At 42.5% G+C, this 24,143-nt stretch overlaps 2 protein-coding genes across 12 annotated transcripts in view; both read left to right on the top strand.

Moving 5' to 3' along the window:
• Positions 1-934: 934 nt before the first annotated feature.
• Positions 935-10,577, top strand: LOC113592233 (ATP-binding cassette sub-family E member 1). Of its 7 annotated transcripts, none has more exons than XM_027033033.3 (18): positions 935-1,028; positions 2,388-2,553; positions 2,739-2,824; positions 3,004-3,101; positions 3,181-3,298; positions 4,275-4,412; positions 4,512-4,581; positions 4,757-4,853; positions 5,320-5,409; positions 6,738-6,859; positions 7,200-7,421; positions 7,791-7,850; positions 7,984-8,042; positions 8,435-8,545; positions 9,144-9,286; positions 9,403-9,525; positions 9,666-9,777; positions 10,215-10,577. In XM_027033033.3, the coding sequence occupies exons 2-18, from the start codon at positions 2,451-2,453 to the stop codon at positions 10,260-10,262; spliced, it is 1,800 nt and encodes a 599-aa protein (XP_026888834.2). In that variant the 5' UTR covers positions 935-1,028; positions 2,388-2,450; the 3' UTR covers positions 10,263-10,577. The 7 variants fall into 7 exon arrangements, with proteins under 7 accessions (XP_026888834.2, XP_026888829.2, XP_081580944.1 ...); XM_027033028.3 differs by having other exon boundaries at positions 3,181-3,304; XM_081724818.1 differs by having other exon boundaries at positions 1,010-1,033; positions 3,181-3,304.
• A 6,759-nt stretch (positions 10,578-17,336) lies between these two features.
• smad1 (SMAD family member 1) overlaps positions 17,337-24,143 on the top strand; it is a 52,893-nt gene continuing 46,086 nt past the window's right edge. For 2 of the 5 annotated variants that reach the window (XM_081724613.1, XM_026996555.3), the window contains exon 1: positions 17,337-17,456. The gene's annotated coding sequence lies outside the window, so the exon portion shown is untranslated. Of the gene's footprint in view, positions 17,527-17,554; positions 17,911-23,141; positions 23,631-24,143 lie in introns of those variants that run through there. The other 3 variants (XM_081724611.1, XM_081724610.1, XM_081724612.1) reach the window with 3 other exon arrangements.

The following is a 24,143-nucleotide window of genomic DNA, read 5'->3' as shown; positions in this document are numbered from 1 at the left end:
TGCAGCCAGAGCTGATGTAATTGGTTCATTATTTTTTAAGAAACTGGTACCCTATGGTGCATGATAAAATAGTATGACAAGTGTTGTCTGCTGTCACTAGCTTTGTCAGCAAATTTATTACAGCATCCAGATTTTTAAAAGTATAATAGATTATACTAGAAACTTTTGTATTGTGTGGCATAGTATGAAAACAGTAATCACTCAGTCATACTACAAATGACTAAGAATAGTATGGGCAGGTTAAGCACAGCCTGAGGGACCACTCTATGGTTCCCAGTTTCCGTTGCTTCACTTGATACAAATGGGAAACTGTGCCTGGCACTGGTGAGGTCCAGTGAGGTCAACTTGGACCTCACAAATCTGTATATGGTAAACACTTGGTTCTCAATCCAGTCCTCAGGCAGGTCACTCTCACTCTCACGCTCGCTCTTACTCACACACACTCTCACTCACACTCGCTCTCACTCTCTCAGCTCTTCATGGAGATAAACAGGGGTGACAATTATCTAGCTAAGGAATGCTGGGAGTTAGTTTTCTAAAGTAGTTGGCTGTTGACAGGGTGGGTATCCAGGACTACAGACCCTCTTAAATAAGTTTGATTAAATCTGCTATTTTGTTCATCAGTGTAGTTTCTACCAAACTACCAAACACGTACACTTACAGCAGGGCTACCCAGGTCACCTTTGATGCTTATTTGGTATTTCACATTTCATGTAGGTTCTTTGACACCTTGTGTATCTAAGTTAGATTGCTCATATACTGCTCGTTTGAGCAACGTTAGTACTAATAACGTTGTAGTACTAATGTTTATGTATCTGTGCAAATTTAAGAAAATACTATAAATAATTTCCATCTTGCGGCATTGTCTCAGTGTGGGAATATAATCCTTAAGGCTGTATATTATTCTACTTTAAATGCGCGTTTGTCGCGCATGATGGCGTCACAGGATGACGTCGTAGCCCACATAGTGCGAAGAGAAATTAGTGCCACCGTTTCTAAGAACGTTTGAGAGGCCGGAGTGGCAGAAGGTGAGGTGAGGGGAGGGTTAGGTTAGGTTGGGTTAAAGATACCCCGTGTGACCGTAGGTATTGGTGTTTGTGTTGTCGTCTCTACATAACCCTGTGTTTTAATCCGTTAGCATAGTTAGCATAGTTTGCCCATTGTGAGTTAGTATGTGTTATAGCAGTGTGTGCTATGACTGTGTTATAACTGTATGTTAAGTATGTGTTATAGCACTGTGTGCTATGACTGTGTGTTATAGCTGTATGTTATAGCTGTGTGTTATAACTGTGCTATAGCTGTATGTTATAGCCGTGTGTGTTATAGCTGTGAGTGTTATAGCTGTGTGTGCTATGGCCGTGTGTTATAGCTGTGAGTGTTGTAGCTGTGTGTGTTATAACTGTGTGTTATAGTGTTATAGCTGTGTGCTATAGCTGTGTGTGCTATAGCTGTATGTTATAGCCGTGTGTTATAGCACTGTGTGTTATAGCTGTGTGCTATAGCTGTGTGTTATAGCTGTGCGCTAACCCAGTCGTCTCTACATAACGCTAGCTTATGTGCTAACCCGTTAGCATAGTTAGCATCGCTGCCCGTGGTGAGTAGCAGGTCTGCTAACTTCAGCTACGTATCCGAGCTCATAGCTACTCAAACGCCAGCCGTTATATTAGGAATGATTATATCATTAATAATCAGAGCCCACATAATAACAAAATTATTCGCTAGCTGGATGAATTAGCCTTTATAACAGTGACTTCTCCTATTACGTGAAAAGTCATCACGTCTGTTTCAGTCGGTGACAGACCTGTGGCCTGTGCTAGTTCTCCTAGTTAGCTAATTTATCTAACGCTAAGATAACTAGTTATCTTATTGACTGCGTTCAGAAACAAAGATAAACGTTACTGACGTTGGGTTAAGTTAGGGCTAGGTTGGGCTTAGTTACTGACGGTCGGCTGTGGTCGTGGGGAACGTAGACCGTTAGTTAACCTAGGTTAGTTAACTGTGCTATCTCTCTAGCTCTGTGGTTAGGTGGTTAGTAATGTAGTAGTATAGTGTTTCCATATGCAGTATTGTTGATATGTCTGTCGCCGAGCAGGGATGGAACTGACATCTTATTTTTTATTTCTGATAAAACGAACTATTTGTAAGATCACTCAATTTGCATTAGCTAACAAACTATAGTATAATGTAATTAATGTTATTCACAATAAACATGACGATACTTTAACGTTATACTTTGTCCAAGTTGAGTGCGCTGTTGAGAGTCGCTGTCGGCATTAAAACCGTTACAAGTTGTCTGTTTTGTTAATTTAACTATATAAGTTGGTATACCTCATTTTGGATTGTAGTCGTGAATGTTTCCTGTTGTTTTACTGTCTATGTTTCTGTAGCGTATGTCCTGGTGAGATCCGGAAAGGGCACCGTTCAGACCTTTCTGACAGGAGTCTGGAAGAATGTCTGAAAAACCGACCCGAATTGCCATCGTCAACCATGACAAGTGCAAGCCAAAGAAATGCAGACAAGAATGCAAGAAAAGTTGCCCAGTGGTTCGAATGGGTACAAATATATACATAGATTTAACAGTGTCATTTCTGAAGCAGTTTTATCTAAATCATAAATTCTGTAGAGCCCAATCACAGATGGGATATAAAACTATTTATTTCTCCTTGATAGAAGGTTATATACATATAATTGGGTCTTGTGCCCCAACCCCACTGTATAATTGTAAATTATCTTCACAGGAAAGCTGTGTATAGAGGTCACCCCACAGAGCAAACTTGTCTGGATATCTGAATCACTCTGTATAGGATGTGGTATCTGCATTAAGGTATGAAAAGCATGTTTTTAAAGACCATCCTATATAACAGTTTTGGGTACAAGACTTTCACCAAGACAGAAGGCAATGTCAATGAGGAAGCCCTGATTAATGGGACCCATGTGTGTCTTTTTGTGTGTCTACTATTTTTTACTTGTTTTGTGTGCATGTTTTTTCTCCTCATTTTGTAGAAATGTCCATTTGGGGCCTTGGCCATTGTCAACCTACCAAGTAACCTTGAGAAAGAGACCACTCACAGATACTGTGCCAATTCTTTCAAACTCCACAGGTAATTGATATGGTTTACAATATAAAATTGCATATCCTAAATCTTTTCTGCACAAGTAGGTTTGCTTGCATCATTATAGGCTACCGATACCCAGACCAGGAGAGGTTTTAGGGCTGGTGGGAACCAACGGCATCGGAAAGTCAACTGCACTTAAGATCCTGGCAGGAAAACAGAAGCCAAACTTGGGAAAATATGACGTGAGTGTGAGTGCGAGAGAGTGTGTGTGTGTGTGTGTGTGTGTGTGTGTGTGTGTAAGAACAATTTTGCTCTTTGTTATTAAGTTATGCATGTATGGCATTGAGGACTGAGATGAAGTTTGTTCATTAAGAACTTGCACTTTATAAAAAATATTAAAGTATCTACCAATAAAATACATGCTCCTTCAAAACAAGGTTATTTTCTAGTGGTCAGGAGAATACATGAGAGATGCACAATACCATGAGAGCCTGGGCGGATATTACTGTGTATTAGCTCGGACAAAAACCTCCAAGGTCTGGTTTACTGTGGCTGACAGAGGGTTAGCAATCTGCATGGATCGTAGAGGAGAAAAAATCTATTAAAATATTTCTGCCTTATGCTAATCATATATTTTGTCCAAGTAATAAGCCATGTAATAAACGATTATCTAAATGCTTATATTTTCAGTTCACAGACAATCTAGTTTGTCTGTACATGCAAGCAAAAACAAAAAAGCTTAGGCGCTTGGTAAAAGTTTTATGAAAACGTGGCCAAATTCATGGCGATATCAAATTTCTGTTAGTCATTTTCATCTAAATTATGACACATTTGAGTAGCCAAGAGTTTCCAGAAAATAATGTGTGACAGCTTCAAATAAAAATGTTCACTGGCAAAATGGAAGAAAAAAAACAAACAAACAAATAATCTTAGAATAGAGTTTTAAAAAGTCATTAGTGAACTGTTTGGTGACTATGTACAAGATTACATGGACTGGATTGCAGAAGCAGATTGCTAGACTAAGATCATACATGAAGTGTAAGACTTTATGGGCTTCTTTTTTTCTTTTTTTAAAGTAAATAAACACGAAAACTGGTGCAATGGACAGGCAATCCACACACTTGGTGGTTTAATTCAGACATGGCCTTCTGAGGACACATCAGACATATTAAGAATAATTAAGTACACAAAGTGTTAATCCTTCTCTTTCTTTGACAGGCTCCCCCTGACTGGCAGGAGATCCTGACTTACTTCCGTGGGTCTGAGCTGCAGAATTACTTCACTAAGATCCTTGAAGATGATTTGAAGGCCATTGTGAAGCCTCAATATGTGGACCAGATCCCCAAAACTGTCAAAGTCAGTTAGCCTAGAATTCATGCAGCTGTCTTCTGATTAGTTTGTACTTATTTTTGGTTCGGACTGGACATTTATGTAACACATGTCCATGTTTCCCAGGGCAGTGTAGGGTCTATTCTGAGCAGGAAGGACGACACTAAAACGGAGAGCGTGGTCTGTGAACAACTGGGTATGTTCATGACTGAACAGGCCATACACCAGAAAGAGAGTTAGCTGGAAACAGTTAGCTTTGCAGCCATAAATACAGAAAGTTATACCCAATGATTACTCAGCCTTAATGAACAGATCAGGTTTGCCCGTTTGAGGTCGAAAATGTAAATGGTTGTATGTTTTCATTGACACAGACCTGACTCATCTCAGGGACAGAAACGTGGAGGACTTGTCAGGGGGAGAACTGCAGCGTTTTGCCTGTGCTGTGGTTTGTATCCAGAGGGCAGACATGTAAGGTTCTAAAACTCTGGTACACTAAGCCACTTAATTTATCTGTTTTTACACTACAATAGGCCGCTTAATCTGTTTTACACTACACTAGGCCACTGAGGAGGTGTTCTCATTGCTGATGTCAGGTGGTTGTATTCAGGCCCTTTAGTTTAACTGAAGTTTATCTGAAAGCTTTGCACAGATTGGATCTGTTTTATAGAGACAAATTAAACCTCTTAATGGATTCAGTTATACAGTCAATATTTTTGTTCCTTGTAAATACCATTTTAGTCAAAGTCTGGCTTTGCTCTTTGTGAAACCTCTCTGAAATATCAATGTATCTTAGTTTAAAAGCAGAGCACTTAATGTTGGTTTGTAGTAAGGAACAAAACTGTTTTACCCCTTGTGCTCCTGCATTTTAAAATGGCTGCAGAAAAGCAGAGAATGTCCTTGCTTTGCTTCTACTGACTTGTGTTGTATCTGTTAGTTTCATGTTTGACGAGCCGTCCAGTTACCTGGACGTGAAGCAGAGACTGAAGGCTGCCATCACCATTCGCTCTCTTATCACGCCAGACAGGTGGGTGGGGCGCCCAGGCTCTCAGATTTCTTCAAATGCAGCTGTCTTCATTCTGGTTTTAATAAACTGACTTCTCTTGGTGGTTTCTAATCAAAAACAGGGGGATCCTAAAACATCAACTCTGAACTTCTTAAAACTTTGAGAATTAAACCAAAACAGTGGACAACTCACATACACTGTATGGACAAAAGTATCGGGACACACCTTAATTATTTAATTCAGTCCCATTGCAAACTCAAGAACCTAGCAATGAAGTCTGTGTTTACAGACATTTGTAAAGGATTATTCTAAATAGCTCACTGAACTGAGCGTAGTACTGTAATGCCACTGTTACAACAAGTCAGCTCATGAAATGTCTTCACTCCTAGATATTTCAAGATCAACTGTGAGTGGTATTATTGGAAAGTAGAAGTATTTAGGAATTATAGTGATGTAAAGTTACAGCGCAGGGCCACTGGGTGCTGAGGTGCATAGTGCGTAAAAGTTGCCACCTCTCTGCTGACTCAATAACTGCAGAGTTCTAGACCTCCTCTGACATTAACACCGGCACAGAAACTGCACCAGGAGCTTCCATGGGTTTCTGTGGCCAAGCAGCATGCAAACATGTCACTAAGCACAGAGGCAAGTGTTGGATGGAGTGGTGTCAAGCACGCTGTCACTGAACTCTGGAGCAGTGGAACCATGTTCAGTGGAGTGATGAGTCGTGCTTCTCTATGTGGCAGTCTGATGGACAAGTCTGGGTTTGGCAAATGCCAGGAGAACGCTACCTGCCTGCATTGTGCCAACTGTAAAGCGCGGGAAATCTTAATGCTTCACCATACCAGGACATTCTGGATAATTCACCTTGGTGGGAGAGTTTGGGGAAAGACCTTTACTGTTCCATCATGACTGTCCCAGTGCACAAAGTAAGGTCCTTAAAGGCACGGTGGGGTGAGTCTGGTGTGGAAGAATGTGACTGGCCCACACAGCCCTGACTGACCTGAACCTCATCAGACATCTTTGGGATGAACTAGAAAGGAGATTGGGAGCCAGGCCCTCTCGTTCGTGTCTGACCTCAAACACTCTTCTGGATGACTGGGCAAAAAGTCTCATAGACACACTCCAAAATCTTGTAGAAATCCTTCTCAGAAGAGCATAAGCTGTTACAGCTACAAAGAGGAGACCAACTCCTGTATATTTAGAATAGGACGTCATGAATGCTCATGTAGGTATCCGAATACTTTTGTCCATATAGTAAATACCAGCGTTGTGATTTATTGTAGTACCAGTACCTGTCTGCACTGGCATGGGACTCAAGACAAGTGTGGCCTTCTCTAAACGTCTTTTAGATACATCATCGTAGTGGAGCATGACCTCAGTGTTCTGGACTACCTGTCTGACTTCATCTGCTGCTTATATGGAGTACCCAGCGCATATGGTGTGGTTACCATGCCCTTCAGTGTGCGCGAAGGTACTGAGCTTGTTGGTCTCACACACTCATTTCACTACTGCTCATTGCTCTCATGTTAACAGGGTAGGTTTAACCTGAAAGTGCTACGCAGTATATGATGTGAGTGACAGGACTGCATGCTTATGCTATCTGGCAACTACCAATGTTCCTTTGTTAGCATTAGCTTTTTTAGCCTTTATGCTTGATCCAACCATGCTGCACCCAGCATTCTTTAGTTGCTACACTTTGCAGAGCAGAAGCGTCTTCTAAGAGCCTAATGACTCGTGTTCCCTAACCTGTGAAGTGCGGGGTAAGTCACAGGCACGACTCGTAACCTGGCGCACCTCATCTTCTTTTCCAGGCATCAACATATTTCTGGATGGCTACGTGCCAACAGAGAACCTTCGGTTCCGCGAGACGTCACTGGTGTTCAAGGTGGCCGAAACAGCCACGGAGGAGGAGGTGAAGAAAATGTGTCGCTACCAGTACCCCAACATGATGAAGGTGATGGGCGACTTTGAGCTGAAGATCTCCGGGGGCGAGTTCACGGACTCAGAGATTATGGTGATGCTCGGGGAGAATGGTGAGACGCAGACGAGAGTGGGCAAAAGTGTGTGTGTGTGTGTGAGAGAGAGAGAGAGAGAGAGACTGTGAGTGTAAATGGAGCTCATTATTCGCACAGGCTTAAGATTTCAGGGGTGTGCACCACTGGTTCTCCTGCACAGATCTGTTATACTTTTTTTATTAAATGAACGTATGAAAGGTCTGACATTTGACTGATGAACCAAATTAATTGTACAGGCTTTAGTTCTATGGAGTGGAGTACAGTAATGTGAAATATATTGAAATGCTCATGTAGTGTGTTTACATTTTGAAAAAGGTTTATGTGCTAAATACTAGTTACAGTCTCAGTCTCATTGTGAAACTGTTAATATCTAATCACTTCTTCCAGGCACTGGCAAAACCACCTTTATTAGGATGCTGGCTGGCCGACTAAAACCAGATGATGGTGGTGAGTAACCCGTGTCCTGTATCTATAACTGTTCAAAACCATTTATAAATGTCCATAGCTGTTTATAAATGTTCATTATTGTTTTATGATGCTCAAATATGTGCCAGTCTCACCCCTGCCTCTTCTGTTGCAGGAGAGGTGCCTATCCTCAATGTTAGCTATAAGCCTCAAAAGATCAGCCCCAAGTTTAAAGTATGCTACATACTGTGCTGTTACACCTTTAGCATACGCTGCATACTGTGCTGTTACACCTTTAACGTACGCCGCATACGCTGCTGTTACACCTTTAACGTACGCTGCATACTGTGCTGTTACACCTTTAGCATACGCTGCATACTGTGCTGTTACACGTTTAGCGTACGCTGCATACTGTGCTGTTACACCTTTAACATACGCCGCATACGCTGCTCTTACACCTTTAACATACGCTGCATACTGTGCTGTTACACCTTTAGCATACGCTGCATACTGTGCTGTTACACGTTTAGCGTACGCTGCATACACTGCTGTTACACGTGTTGAAAAAAACTAACAGTACCAAGTTGGGCTCTAGCAGTTAACATGTTTGTGTTTTTCCTCTGCAGGGTAGCGTGCGTGCTCTGCTCCACGAGAAGATCAGAGACGCATACACACACCCGCAGTTCGTCACAGATGTCATGAAGCCCATGCAGATTGACAGCATCATTGATCAGGATGTGCGTGCTAAGAGATACCGTGTTCTCTGTCTGTCTCGAGCAATAAACACATGGAGTAGACAATTTCTAAAAAATGTCTTAAATAACTAATTTGTTTTACACAAAGAATCTCATAATAAGAGATATGAACTAGATTGGGTATTAACTGAAACAGAAGAAATAAGAGCACCTGGTCCTAGCATTGCACCTGTTTACATGGTGAATACCTCTACATAGACTTGTTTATATGGGTTATACCTCTCCATACATTTACCTGACACTTTTATCCAAAGCAACTTACAATTATGACTGAGTACAACTTGAGCAATGGAGGGCCTTACTCAGGGGACCAACAGTGGTGACTTGGCAGTGGTGGGGCTTGAACCAGCAACCTTCCAATTACAAGTCAAGTACCTTAACCACTGAGATATGTAGACTTGTTTTCATAGGTTTTACCTCTAAATAATCTAGTTTACATGGTGAATACATCCATGAAGTCGTTCTCTGATCGTCACAGTCATGGAGATTGATAGGTGTGTGGGTGTGGGTGTGTGTCCGTGTGTGTACATGTACGCATGCGTACATTTTATTTCACGCATGCGTACATGTGTGCTCACAGGTTCAGAACTTGTCTGGAGGAGAGCTTCAGAGAGTGGCGCTGGCTCTTTGTCTGGGAAAGCCCGCAGATGTCTACCTGATAGACGAGCCCTCAGCCTACCTGGACTCCGAGCAGCGTCTGATGGCTGCTAGGGTCATCAAACGGTAGCGTCTCCCTTACTTAGACCTTTACTGTGTGCTTACAAAAAGTGGATGCTGAGGTTTTTTGGTTTTATTTTCTGTGTAAGTCCAGTGTTGTTAACATAGCATATTTCTACCAGATTCATTCTCCATGCAAAGAAAACAGCCTTCGTGGTTGAGCACGACTTCATCATGGCCACGTATCTGGCTGACCGTGTTATTGTGTTCGATGGAGTTCCATCAAAAAGGACGACCGCAAACATGTAAGTGCAGTATGTTTGAAGGGGAAAATGGCTCTATAAACATAAATGATAAATGTTGTTTGACTAAACGCATCTTGTGGACATCAAGTCTGGTTTATGCTAATGAAATGCTAATGATGCTTTGACCATCTGTCTCTCAGGCCACAGACGCTGCTTGCAGGGATGAACAAGTTCCTCTCTCTGCTGGAGATCACGTTCCGCAGAGACCCCAACAATTTCAGACCAAGAATCAATAAACTCAATTCCATTAAGGTAAACACATAGCTCAACCTTATTTACAGACAAGCAGTTGTTGTGTCCACATAAAAAATTACCCTATCCTTTTTCCTTGGACAGTAAAATTATATGTCATTTGAACTGTATGTTCAAGTCTGGATTAAAGTCTAAAAAGGATCTGGCAAAAACACAATGTCAGAATTTCTCTCTGATTTATTAAAAAAAGATTCGTGCCCATAGTTGAAATAATGATGCAATAACTTATAGTCTAACACTAACTTATCTGAGGTCTTTCTGGAGTGTCCACTGTATGTGCCATACTTAACAAGGTCTGTTGGCTGAAGTGATAGATTATTGTTTAAAATACATATTTAGCTTTTTTAAATAATGTCCTGGAAAGGCTCAGATATGTGATTGTACTGCACTGCTGTGCCTGTTTGATGCATCCCTTTTTGTTTGTTTGGTGTTTGCAGGATGTGGAGCAGAAGAAAGGGGGTAACTACTTCTTCCTCGATGACTAGTTTCATCCCTCTCGACAGGATCTGGCTGTCCTCCCAAAATCACACACTTCAGCAAGATTGAGAAAGGGGGAAAGAGTTTGCTAATGAGATGTGGACTCTGGACCTGCTGCTATAAGCTTGCTTCTGCCTTCCACTACAGACTTATTCTCTTTTTATTGGTACTTTAAGGAAAACTTCTGTATTGGCATTCTCAATACATTTTCAGTGTTTGACCACCAGAGGGCACCTGACTACCTGTACTGGCACATGCATTAATATTATGGCTCTCAATTCTCATGTCTTTTAATGTTGATTAAAAGATATGTGGATGACAAATTGTGCTTGCTTGTTTTTAGTTAAAGCCAAATCTATAAACTTTGTTTTAAAGGGACAATCAAAAGTACGATAACCTGATAAAAACAATTCACATTCCAACGTCATATCAGGAACTGAGCCACTGTGTGATTCATAAGTAAAATTAATGATTAGTATAGTTTCAGTTTGACCTTTTTTGAAAAGGTACAAGACAAAAATTACCATGAAAAATAAGGTTTTGCATTAATAATAGCCAACATGATTTCGGGTGCAGAAGCAACAGTGTTGGGGGAAAGCTGCCTCTAGCTCATGATGAGAAAGATGAGTGCTGAACATGAGGGATTTTTTTCTCAGCGAGAGCATACAAGAAGCAGAGCTTGTCTGTGTGCTGCCTCTCTGCCCAGTATGGTTTCTAAGACTGGTCCACAGTTTTCCATCAGCATTGTTTTTGCTGTGTGAAGCTCACTTAGTGCTGGTTAAAGATAGTAATTTATCTTCAGCCATTCACATGTCCCAGCTGTATAGACGTTCTTTACCCAGTCCATTTAAGACGAGTTTGTTTTCAGATGGTTTATTTCATTATTGAGATGCCAGGGCACAATGACTAATCTCAGTTATCATTTCAGCTACTGATTTATTCAGGCTCATATATTGAATACTGTTAGTGTGTACTGTTGTCATGTAAAGCAATTTGTCGTTTGTGTTTTTAGAACCAACATTTTCAATAATTCTTCATTTAGTACTGTGCAGCTAAATAACTATAATAGTACTTTAAATTGGTGCCAATGCTTTACTATTCAGTTCAGAGGAATGTTATTATTATTATAGAGAAGGAGATAGCGGTGTGAAGAAAAGCTTGAATCAGTGACCCAGAGTGGGCACAGGACTGCAAACTGACATCCATAATAGGGAAAGGTTACTGGAGGCTGGCGTTTGGTCAGCGGCTGTGTGTGTGTGCCAGGGTCCTGTCTCAGTGTCCTTGAAGTGCCGTGGTTAATTGGCGCTGATCGATGGCTCCCCTCTACTAGACTGGGAGCAGAAAGAGAGGCCATCCAGCATGGAGGAGAGAAGGTAGGGGCTGTAGAGAGAGCACAACTAAACTTGATGCCCACGAGCCCTTTTGGAAACAAGCCCATTCGATTGAGGAACTTTAAGGGGTTATCTGCGCAACCTTTGACCTCCATTGCTATACTTATGGTGTTGTAGTGGCTCCAATGGAAGACGCAAGATCGATAGACTGTTGGACAGTGATATCATGGCATCTTGATGTGATCATCAGTAAGCGGTTCTTAAACCTCAGACACTGGCTTAAAATTTGATCCATGCTTGGTTCATGGAGGCACATATATGTATGTTGTACATGTTTTTTATACTGTATATGAACATAATGTGTATGGTATTGTGTGAGACAACATTAGCTTGCATTACACAGGTTCTGTTATTATAACTGATTATAATGTGAGACCCTCAGAAAACCCTTCCCACAAGCCTGTTTGCTTTATGTTAACATTTGTAACAATAGCTAGTACATAAATAGTGATGATACTCCTTCTGTGCTATTATTTAATCTTTTTTTAAACAAATAAATCATCCAAGGGAAGCTTGCTATTTTTCTACCAAATTGTATTTCGAATACTCGACAGGAAAGGGTGATGTCAGTGTCCTATCGTTTACAATATCTCCAGATGGACACCTCCCCCACTCTCTCTCACACACACACACACACACACACACACACACACATTTTCTCTCTCTCTCTCTCTCTCTCTCTTTCTCCTGCTCATCTCATGAGGAATTGCCTCACTGTATTGTATTAGAGGAACATCTGTAAAATGCATACCACGTTATCACATCTTCAGACTACAAGTCACTTCTGAGAAGGAGTTTTAAAAACATCACTTACTGGCTCTGGTATTTAGGTTAGGTTAAAGCTAAACACTCATGTCCAAGAAACAGTGCTCTAAATTGCATTTTTTTTTTCCTAGGTTAAATAGGGTAATGTTTTAAACTTTAATTTTTTAACTATTATACTTCTGCACTAAAGCATTATGAAAAAAAATACAGATCGTTTCTTATTTGTCTTTCATAGTATCTTGGTCTAGTCATACATTTTCTGAAATGATCTTAAGGTGCTCACCTAGCCTACTAGTACCTGACATCATCTTACCTGGATGATACCAGATAATACCTGATTGTGTGCATCTTTGAATGTTCTTTCACATATATGAATCTGACAGGCAATGAATTACATACAATTACAAACCAAATAAAATGATAAAGTTTGTGAATATATAACAATAATATTCATTTTCCTTTACTTGAAGGCTTCAGTTTCTCTCCCCGCCCTTCAACACACTAAACAGAGGACACGTGTCCTCTTCTAAACAGAGGACACATTTCTGTTCTTGCTGGCAGTTGTAGTGATAGTGGGAGTAACATGATTTCCTCTCCCACCTCCAAAATGGATAACAAATACCAGTGTATTTGCGAGCGCTGCTATACTCTATGCACACACTGTATAGCACTCAGACATTGCAGCTGCTCCAGCCAGTTTCCCTCACTTTGTGCAAAGCTTCACAATACTTCTCCTTCACCCTGGGGACAGAGTATGACAGACCACCCACCGCACACTAGCCCCCCTACCACACCACTGCAACCCCCCCCCCCCCCCCTCAGAGCCAACCCCACCCTCTCACAAGGGAAGGCTCATCTTACACCACTAGCAATGTACAAATAACACACAGTCTGTTTACAACAAATGCCACTGCTATCCAATCAGAGAGGGGAGTTATGGGGCTCAGACTGCTGAGGGTGAGGTATTGCAGGCACACATGCCCTCTGTACACCTCAGCATCACACACTCCACACACACCCTCTGTACACCTCACCATCACACACTCCACAAACACCCTCTGTACACCTCAGCATCACACACTCCATACATACCCTCTGTACACCTCACCATCACACACTTCACATACACCCTTTGTAGACATAATTATCCACACACCACACACACCCTCTGTACACCTTACCATCACACAGTCCACACACACCCTCTGTACACCTCACCATCACACAGTCCACACACACCCTCTGTACACCTCACTATCACACACTTCACACACACCCTCCGTAGACATAACCATCACACACTTCACACACACTCTCTGTAGACTTCACCATCACACACTCCACACACACCCTCTGTACACCTCAAAATTACACACTCCACAAACACACTCTCTGTACACATCACCATCACACACTCCACACACACCCTCTGTACACCTCAAAATTACACACTCCACACACACACTCTCTGTACACATCACCATCACATACTCCACACACACCCTCTGTACACCTCAAAATTACACACTCCACACACACACTCTCTGTACACCTCACCATCACATACTCCACACACACCCTCAGGAAGCTTCAGCAAGACTGATGTGTCAGCTGACTTGGTGGAAGAGCACACACAAAGACCTACTGATTCACATTTACCTTCCATAAATTACGCAAAATTTAAATTATCTCTTCTATTTTCCTATTAACAAAACACTGTTTAAAGCACATCATCATCACATTTAGCCCGTGTGGGCTGAATCAAAAGCCCTTGGAGACAGCATTTAAATATTACCACTCCAGACATTATTTCTAGAAGCGCCTGGCAGTGCGCCATGTCAATACAGTCGCCTGTTTGTAACGTGAGCCGCCTGATTCTCCGACAACATGCTTAGCATTACTGAAAACTCCGACGTACCAGGGGAGTGCGTCAATGAAACACGTGTGTGAGACATTGAGGACATCTCCACACTCAATAGCACATGAAAGTCCAGAATGGGAGACTAAAGCAGTTATTGCAGACGTAATTGATAATATAGCCAGAAAACCCAAAAAGCCGTAATAAGACCGAACTCCAATCATAACATCATGCTGTTTTTAACCAAGACAAATGTCCTTTTTTGGCTCCTTTGAATGAGATCTGAGGTCCGTCCTTTGCAGTGGATGACATTCTCACAACGAAACTGACATGCAGCTGCACTATTCATCAGTGTAGTGGCAACTAAATTGATATTTCTGTCAGATAGCTAGTCGATACAGCTAGATAACCAGTGTGTTAATTGCTAGAGTGACCTAGATGAGATATATCAGACATGTAGTAAAGCTATATTAGATATACCAGACATGCATGTGTGCTCTGTAGATCCACGTAGACAAACGTTCGTATGGTGTTCCGACTTAATTAATTATCAGACCAGTCCACACACGGCCTAGCCATTCCTCTTTGCCTATTTCACGTATAAAAGTAAAGATTTCAACTGCCAGATCCAAAAGTGACTCCACCAACAGGTTTTGCCCCCACAGCACGAGGGTGTAGAGACCGCAATCCATGCAGAACCTTACAGCTCGGACCCAACCAGATAAAATCTGAATAACTGGGATAAAACTGAAGAAATGAGTGCAGAATAAGCACCTTATTCTGTGTAAGCATATTGAACATATTTATCTGCTTTAAAAGACCATTCCATGTATGTTTGAAGGCACAATCCTATAAAACAGCAATGTACCAGATACGATGGATGATCAATAGTATATTTCATTACCTAAAATAATTGATAACTATTTTTTTAAGGAAGACACCTACAATTGGCCTCTAGCCAGTCAAAATGACCAAAGGACTGAACAGTTTGTCAAAGGGAAAGGTGTGATGGGTTAGTTAGTGTTAGTGTTAGTGTTAGTGTTAGGATTGGTGTTAGTGTTAGTGTTCGGATTAGGGTTCGTGTTAGGGTTAGGGTTAGTATTAGGGTTAAGGTTAGTATTAGAGTTAGGGTTAGTGTTAGTGTTAGGGTTAGTGTTAATGCTAAGGTTAGTGTTAGGGTTAGGGTTCGTGTTAGGGTTAGATTTAGTGTTAGGGTTAAGGTTAGTGTTAGAGTTAAGGTTAGTGTTAGTGTTAGGGTTAGGTTTAGAGTTAGGATTAGTGTTAGTGTTGGGGTTAGGGTTAGGGTTAGTGTTAGAGTTAGGGTTAGGGTTAGAGTTAGGGTTAAGGTTAGTGTTAGAGTTAGGGTTAGGATTAGTGTTAGGGTTATTGTTTAGGGTTAGGGTTAGTGTTAGGGTTAGAGCATTTGGGTTAGCATTAGGGTTAGGGTTAGTGTTAGGGTTAGGGTCAGTGTTAGGGTTAGGATTAATGTTAGGGTTAGGATTAGGGTTAGTGTTAGGGTCAGTGTTAGGGTCAATGTTTAGGGTTAGGATTAGTGTTAGGGTTAGAGCATTTGTGTTAGCGTTAGGGTTAGTGTTAAGGTTAGGATTAGTGTAAGGGTCAGTGTTTAGGGTTAGGGTTATTGTTAGGGTTAGGGTTAAGGTTAGTGTTAGAGTTAGGATTAGTGTTAGTGTTAGGGTTAGGGTCAGTGATTAGGGTTAGGGTTAGTGTTAGGGTTAGGGTCAGTGTTTAGGGTTAGTGTTAGGGTCAGTGTTTAGGGTTAGGGTTATGGTTAGTGTTTAGTGTTAGGGTTAGTGTTTAGGGTTAGTGTTAGGGTCAGTGTTTAGGGTTAGAGTTAGGGTCAGTGTTTAGGGTTAGGGTTAGAGCATTTGATAGTGACGGTTCAACCCGTCATTATCGCACATATATAGCGCGTTCATCGCAGCACGCGCAGTGTTTTCGCAGATTTCACATTCACGTGCAGTTTACTCGCGCCTCACTCAGACATTCTGTCGCCAACCACGTGACGTCACCAACGCAAGCAGGAGCTTCACCGATCGAATGTTTCCCTCCGCCGCTGGAGCTGGGCAAGAAAATAGTTCTTCACATGCAGATTGCTGACCTCGTGATTTTAACTTTTATTTTTAAAGAGAATTGTACATTTTCTCATACCACCACAAGTAAACAGCAAAACCTGCAGCAGCAACAAAAAAAACCACGTTTTGTTACAACTAGTAGACAAATAGTCCTAGAAGGCATTACGACTGGCCACAACCGTTGAAATATAGACCCAAGTGTATTAATAATTGGACACATAATTAATTTTGCGGTGTTTAATCCTACGAACATGAGAGAGAGTTTGTGTTGTGGAAACAACTGCTTACGGTGCATGACCTTGCATTGGTTGAATATGCACTTTGTTTTACAATTATGATCTTGACAAGAACATTTCTAATGAGGCGTAATGACAGACTCCACGGTCCCAGTTTTGGAGAGATGAGTATTACTCATACAAAGCAGTAGCCTTATAACCGCGCGCCGTGCCAGGACGAATGCGCATGCCTGTCTGTGCAGTCTGCACACCCACACTAACACTTCACAGTGAACTGTGCAGAAGGAGAATGCACCTGAGGGACGTGTGCACGTGCTTTAATCCATCGCCTTATACTGTATGTGTTTGTTAGGCTCCAGGTGCGCTGGGTGTCATCACCCTTAGTACACACTGTTACACATACATAAAATTAACTCCCTGAAATTTTATTTTGGCTATTTATTGTATTACTGTAAATTGTAAAACAACGATTACTCAAAGGTTCTGAAACCGACAAAGCCTATTCGTAAACTGATATATAAAATAATTGCTATTAGGTAAATGGATACCTGTGCTTTATTGTTGCAGCTTTGTTTTTAATGTGTAGTTACAGATCTGAAAACCTACATCAGATGGTACTAGGTTAGTCAGGCTTCTCTATCGGGTGGACTATATTTCCATAATATTGCATAATTTGTGTAATTGGAAATGTTGAACGGAACGGGAAAAGTCAGACTACTTCCCCTCGGAGCGCCATAACTTCATCCCGCGGCGGGATATGAATTTTGTGCGGACGGTGACGCAGTCCGCGACACACTGACGCCGGGAGTAATTCGGCTTGTGAGAGAGGGCTGAACAGACGCTCGAGGTGGCGCACGAGGTACGGGTGGATATTTTTTTGACTCCCTCCGTGAATATTTACACACTAACAAGTGCATCGCTCCTTCTCCGTGAGTGTGCATGAGCGCAATATTTAATCTACAACTCTAAAAAGGCGCGAGCTCGGTAAAGTTGGAGGTTTGTGTCGGTAGATCTGAACACAGTGAATGAAGTGGGAAATGCAACTAAAACGAGAGTCTGTGTGGAGTGTAACGTGATGGGTGTGTGTGGGTCTGTTCACACCACTGACTTAACTCTTAATGCTGTAGCTACAGATGTTTTTTTATGTGAGATAGAGGGAGGTGACACACACACACACACACACTCCCACCCACCCGGCTGAGGGAATGTCTGACATGCTGGAGGTAGTTTAGTTGTGTTTCGTTATGTAGCGGTTGGACTGTCCCTGCCTTCATCGCTGGTTAATCTGACCTTTCCTTCCTAACTAAATCCAGGTATATTTTGGCGTGACAATTTGGCGTAATTGCACGTGAGTTGGTAGAGGTCCGTGCGATGATTTGAGCCCCGTGCTTGATAAATCAACATAACACATCACGTTTTAGAAATGCGAGACCAGGTTTAATAATCTGCGGGTTATTTAATGCTGCTCTGTTCACGCTGCCGTTTTAAGTCATATGGTGAAGAGAGATTTCTTGAACATGGTTATTGTAAATATTAGTCGGTGCAAAGTGTGTGCAGGAGCTGAAGGATCAGATCCTGTGTTCCTGACATCATTGACGATGACATATCAGATTACTCAAAGGACAAGAATTCGTCCTTGTCCATGATTTGGTTGGTTGTTTGGATGTAAGCGGTCCAGTTGCTCTGTGGCAGCGTATCCAAGTGGAACGTGCTGTGTTGAAGGAATTGCTGGTTCTGGCTCTGTTTCCCCAGCTTGGCACTGGGCTGTGATCTGTTTAAAATGGTTTCTCAGTTACTGTGTCTTACATGGACGTTATTTAGTTGACCATCTTAGTTTTCCTTTATGGTAGACATTTTTGGTGTGTGTGTTTTGGGGAGTGGGGGGTGTAAAAGTGATGAGTGTCCCAATGCACTTCAGTGGTTGAAGTGTGTAGGTGTTTTGTTAAATTGTGTGCACTTGTTTGGTTAAGGTGTGTGGAGTTACATTTTATGCCATTTAGCTGGCAATTTTTTTTTTTTTTTTATCCAAAGTGACTTACAAGTACAACTTGAGTAATTGAGGGTTAAGTGTCTTTCTCAGGGGCCAAACAGTGGAAACTTGGCAGTGGTGGGACTTGAACTAGTCAAGTATCTTTAACCACTGGGGTTGTTTGGTTTTAAAGTGTGTGTAGTTGTTTGTGGGGTCATAAAGCTAGTTGAGTTTGTTTCAAGCAATTGAAAAGTGATGCCCTGTTAGTTTCAGCATGCGTGTAGGATCCATAGGGATGGTTGGTTTGTTTGTTTAGGGTTTGTCTGTTAATCTCTCTTACTGGATGCTACACTTTACTTTAATGACTAAGTTTAAATGGCAGCTCTCCATTATATCTGTGCAAATATCTCGTTTTTCCTATTTTTGTCCTTTCACGGTTTTCATATTTTTATGTCTTCTAAAATTACAGAAAATAAAAGAATATGAAATGTATACTGGCTAAACATTTAACAGTTTAAATATACTTATATGAATATATTTCAGCTTTTTTTAGTCTGTCCTGTTGTATTCTTGATCTAGTAATTACAAAACACCTCTCTAATTCTCTCTCTCTCTCTCTCTCTCTCTCTCTCTCTCTCAAGCAAACTGCACAGCCCAGTGTGTATTAATTTGTCATTCCAAATGCTTGTGTTGCAGCTATGCTGAGACATAAGCATGTGTGATCATCTGGGCTCAGTGCTGTCATGTGCAGTGTGGCCAGCTGATGAGCAGGGCAGTGCTGTGCAATTTGGCCTTTATGAATATCTGTCGTATTCTTTCTCTAGTTTGGCCTGCATGGTCATCTGTCGTATTCTTTCTCTATTCTGGCCTGCATGATCATCTGTCGTATTCTTTCTCTAGTTTGCTGTATTTTCTCTCTCTATGTCACCACTGTTGACTCCACCCCCCCCCCCCCACCCAGTGAACATCTCAGTCTAGCTAAGCCTGCTGTCTAATGGAACCCCTAGTTCCAGGCTTTGATAAATAATGTACGTTCTTTATAATGCACAGTCCCTTGAGAGGACAAGTGAGCATCATAACTGCATCCTAAATGGATTAACGACACTGAGGCTGCACAGAATGATCCATTGAGAGGATGCGCGGGTCAGGCTTGTCAGGGTGGCGTGGTGGAGGCCACATTAGCCTTGTGGAACGCTCCACCTGCTCTTAGTAACATTTACATCCACTCAGGCCTACAGATCTTTGACTGAGTGCCTCCATTATGGCGCTTTTATTGGACTCCTGCGCTGTGCGTGGGCCAGTCAAGTGCCATTTTGGTGCATCTTCGACGGGAGGTTTGCGTATGGATGTTTATGGTCTTTTGTGAGGTTTTTTTGGCCATCTTTTTAAATTGATTTAGCAGGCAGAATGATTATGTTCATATGAGGCAAAACATTTGCTTTGGCTCTTTATTTCTGTATCGTTTTCCTTTATCTTTGCTCAGTCTGGAGTTTCAGGTTTTTGTGATACTTTGACTGCTATGTTGCTGCAGACGAAGCTGTTAACATTACTGCCAGACACGGTCAGGCTAGCTGACACATTCACGCCACCACTGTTTCTGCCAGGGCTTTGGGAACTCTGAACTATTTGTAATTTAATGAATTGAACTGTATAAGTGCAATGGCATAAAAATGAGAAGGAGCATGATCTAAAGGTCATAAGAATGGGACTATAACCTCAGAATGTGTAATGTGATCTGTGAATGTGTGACCTTTGACCTGAAGGCCAGGGAAACAGGACGCATTCATTTTTTTTTGTTTTTGTCTCCATTGCCCATTTTTTTGGCAGTTTTGCTCATTAGAGATGTGGACACACGTGTGTAAAGCTGCAGTGCTCGTTAGGGATGTGGACACATACGTGTGTAAAGCTGCTGTGCTCGTTAGGGATATGGACACACTAGGGATATGGACACGTGTGTAAAGCGGCTGTGCTCGTTAGAGATATGGACACGTGTGTAAAGCGGCTGTGCTCGTTAGAGATATGGACACGTGTGTAAAGCGGCTGTGCTCGTTAGGGATATGGACACGTGTGTAAAGCGGCTGTGCTCGTTAGGGATATGGACACGTGTGTAAAGCGGCTGTGCTCGTTAGGGATATGGACACGTGTGTAAAGCGGCTGTGCTCGTTAGGGATATGGACACGTGTGTAAAGCGGCTGTGCTCGTTAGGGATATGGACACGTGTGTAAAGCGGCTGTGCTCGTTAGGGATATGGACACGTGTGTAAAGCGGCTGTGCTCGTTAGGGATATGGACACGTGTGTAAAGCGGCTGTGCTCGTTAGGGATATGGACACGTGTAAAGCGGCTGTGCTCGTTTGGGATATGGACACGTGTAAAGCGGCTGTGCTCGTTTGGGATATGGACACACACACGTGTGTAAAGCTGCTGTGCTCGTTTGGGATATGGACACACACGTGTGTAAAGCTGCAGTGCTCGTTTGGGATATGGACACACGCGTGTGTAAAGCTGCAGTGCTCGTTTGGGATATGGACACACGCGTGTGTAAAGCTGCAGTGCTCGTTTGGGATATGGACACACGCGTGTGTAAAGCTGCAGTGCTCGTTTGGGATATGGACACGCGTGTGTAAAGCTGCAGTGCTCGTTTGGGATATGGACACGCTTGTGTAAAGCTGCAGTGCTCGTTTGGGATATGGACAAGCGTGTGTAACGCTGCAGTGCTCGTTTGGGATATGGACACACGTGTGTAACGCTGCAGTGCTCATTTGGGATATGGACACACGCGTGTGTAAAGCTGCAGTGCTCGTTTGGGATATGGACACACGCGTGTGTAAAGCTGCAGTGCTCGTTTGGGATATGGACACACGCGTGTGTAAAGCTGCAGTGCTCGTTTGGGATATGGACACACGCGTGTGTAAAGCTGCAGTGCTCGTTTGGGATATGGACACACGCGTGTGTAAAGCTGCAGTGCTCGTTTGGGATATGGACACACGCGTGTGTAAAGCTGCAGTGCTCGTTTGGGATATGGACACACGCGTGTGTAAAGCTGCTGTGCTCGTTTGGGATATGGACACACACGTGTGTAAAGCTGCTGTGCTCGTTAGGGATATGGACACACGTATGTAAAGCTGCAGTGCTCGTTAGGGATATGGACACACACGTGTGTAACGCTGCAGTGCTCGTTTGGGATATGGACACACGTGTGTAACGCTGCAGTGCTCGTTTGGGATATGGACACACACGTGTGTAAAGCTGCTGTGCTCATTAGGGATATGGACACACACGTGTGTAAAGCTGCTTTGTGATAACTTGTGTAGTTAAAAGTGCTACATAAATAAACTTGACCTTGATGCTCTGCAGGTACTTCCGCGGGTCCACCGTGACCAACCGAGTCATCAGTAGCAGGACAGATGAGATGTACAGAGGAAATGTAGTTACAGCACCTTTAAGTGTCTGAGGTGGAACTTGTATTTGAATGTTTCTTCACTTTATATCCGAACAGTGTGGCCTGCTTCCCTCTGTCCTGCTGCTGTAGTCAGGACTTGATGTTATGTTGTTGAAGGCACAGGATATTTTGACTGAACCCCAGACTGGTCATACTGGCTGTTTTGGTGCAGTAGAATAATGAACCCTTGTATGTGGTTGTGTTGATGGTCAGGTGCAGTTTGGAGGTCATGGCCTGTCCAGGCTAATCATTTGTCGTGACTCTTGAAGGCCTTTGTCCTCGTCTGTCCGGCCCAGATGTTTTGAGTGTGTCTTCCCCTGCAGTGTGACTTAGAGGCACATGGTAAAAGGAGTGGATACAGGCCTGTTAGAGCTATACAATTGCAGCTGACATGCACCCCCCCCCCCCCCCCCCCCCCGCACTTCCCTCCTGCTGTGTCGGCACCGGCCCTGGCCTATGTTTGGGTTACAGTAGGGTGTTTTCACCATTCTGTAGGGGTTCCCCTACAGAACATCTGGATGACTGTTTGTCTGGATTTGAAGTGGTTCTTAGTCCTTCACAGTCAAAGGCCAGAATGCCTCTTCTAGGTAAATGAGTGTCAGCGCTGTGAGAGTCCAGTGGGCAGAGGTGTTGGGGAATGTTTCCATTTTAGGTCTTTGTCATTGCCACAATATGAATACCTCCATAATGCTGCAGTAAGAGCCATTCTGCTGACAGGGCAGAGTTGGGTTATTGGCTTTCTCCTAGTCTTGACTCCAGATGTTTGGATTGAATGCAGATTCACGATGGAATTGAGCAGGCTGGAATCTTCCGAGCACCGCCCTTGTGCAGTGTTATTCCAGAGTTATTTCAGAGTTATTCCAGAGCACTTCTGACTGTTAAAATCCTGCTTATTTCTGTCTCGCAAGAGAAGAAAAAGTCTGGGCAGTGTTATTCTGGCTAAAGAGAATGTCTCTTTTACATTCTTTGCATGATGTCACTGCCAAAAAGACCGTTGGTCTTGCATTCGACAAAAAAAAAAAAACTGCCCTCTTTAAAGAAGAGTCACCTGCTTATACAAAACAAAACAGGCTAATACACCCTGTATTAGCCTGTTTTGTTTTGTATAAGCAGGTGACTTCAGCCTGTGGCTTTGAGGGTGAATTTGGCTCACAAGAAATGTCCCCTGTAGGAAAGTAATTTGTAATTAAAAAAACAACACCCCCACTTTATCGCTGTTCTTAGAATGTAAAGTGAATGCCTGACCCCACACCCAGACCCCACACCTGGACCCCACAAATTTGAATGAGAAGAAGAGGGAAAAGTTACCAGATAGCCAGACTCTTGTTATGCTCTGGTTATGTAAAATCTTTAATGTCTTCACTACTTTGCTGTTTGACATTTGCTAATATTTGGCGAGCCACTATGTCACTTAACAACATATTTTTCCTGTTTCAAGCATCGTGAAGTGCAGTACATCTTTAGCAGCGGTGAGCAAAACCTTCTCAAGGCCATGCTAACACTCTCTTATTCTAGGGTTAGGGTCATTCCACAGTCAGGAGGGAGCTGCGTCTTAGACAGACACGGGAACAATACAAGAAAAGGCAGCTAGCACCTCCATGTTTTTCTGGACCTCCATTTTGAGGTATTCTTTTGCAAATCACCAAACTAAATGGATATAACATACAAGTTAGAAACCAAAGCTGATTAATAACAAATGAACTTTCATCCACTGGGAATATTTTCTGCGTGCTTTATTTTCTTCCTGTAACAGTAGCGTGTTTCCAGCTGTAACAGTGGTATACTTGGACTAAACTGGCTCTTTTCGATGAATGCGTGTTTCAATGAATTGTGCTTAAGAATAAATATTTTAAATATATATACAAAAAGTTTGATGTGAACAGAAAAATGTAATTTGCACCAACTTTGAGCACCTGCACTGAAGGAACAGAACGTGGATCCTGATCCTTGTTGTGACCTTACCTTCATCTGTAGCGACACGGAACTATTTGAACGGTGACTGATTAAACACAATGCCAGCGTTGCCTGGTTATTTAACCCTTTGCTGCCTACAGGAGATGAGACGTTTCCTTTGTTGTAGTTGGGAGTGGGGTGTACTTTTCCCCCTTGCTCGACCCTCCCTGACAACAGCGGCAGT

The sequence above is a fragment of the Electrophorus electricus genome, chromosome 12 (assembly GCF_041902795.1).
Source record: "Electrophorus electricus isolate QZ-2024a chromosome 12, ASM4190279v1, whole genome shotgun sequence".
Lineage (NCBI taxonomy): Eukaryota > Metazoa > Chordata > Actinopteri > Gymnotiformes > Gymnotidae > Electrophorus > Electrophorus electricus.
This window is presented reverse-complemented; position numbering and strand designations above follow the sequence as displayed.

Excerpts from the sequence above, each read along its gene's own strand:
- LOC113592233 (XM_027033028.3), top strand. The coding sequence starts at position 2,451 with ATGTCTGAAAAACCGACCCGAATTGCCATCGTCAACCATGACAAGTGC. Across the intron at positions 8,043-8,434 it reads AGATCAGCCCCAAGTTTAAA|GGTAGCGTGCGTGCTCTGCT; the intron begins GTATGCTACATA and ends TTTCCTCTGCAG. Across the intron at positions 8,546-9,143 it reads ACAGCATCATTGATCAGGAT|GTTCAGAACTTGTCTGGAGG; the intron begins GTGCGTGCTAAG and ends GTGTGCTCACAG.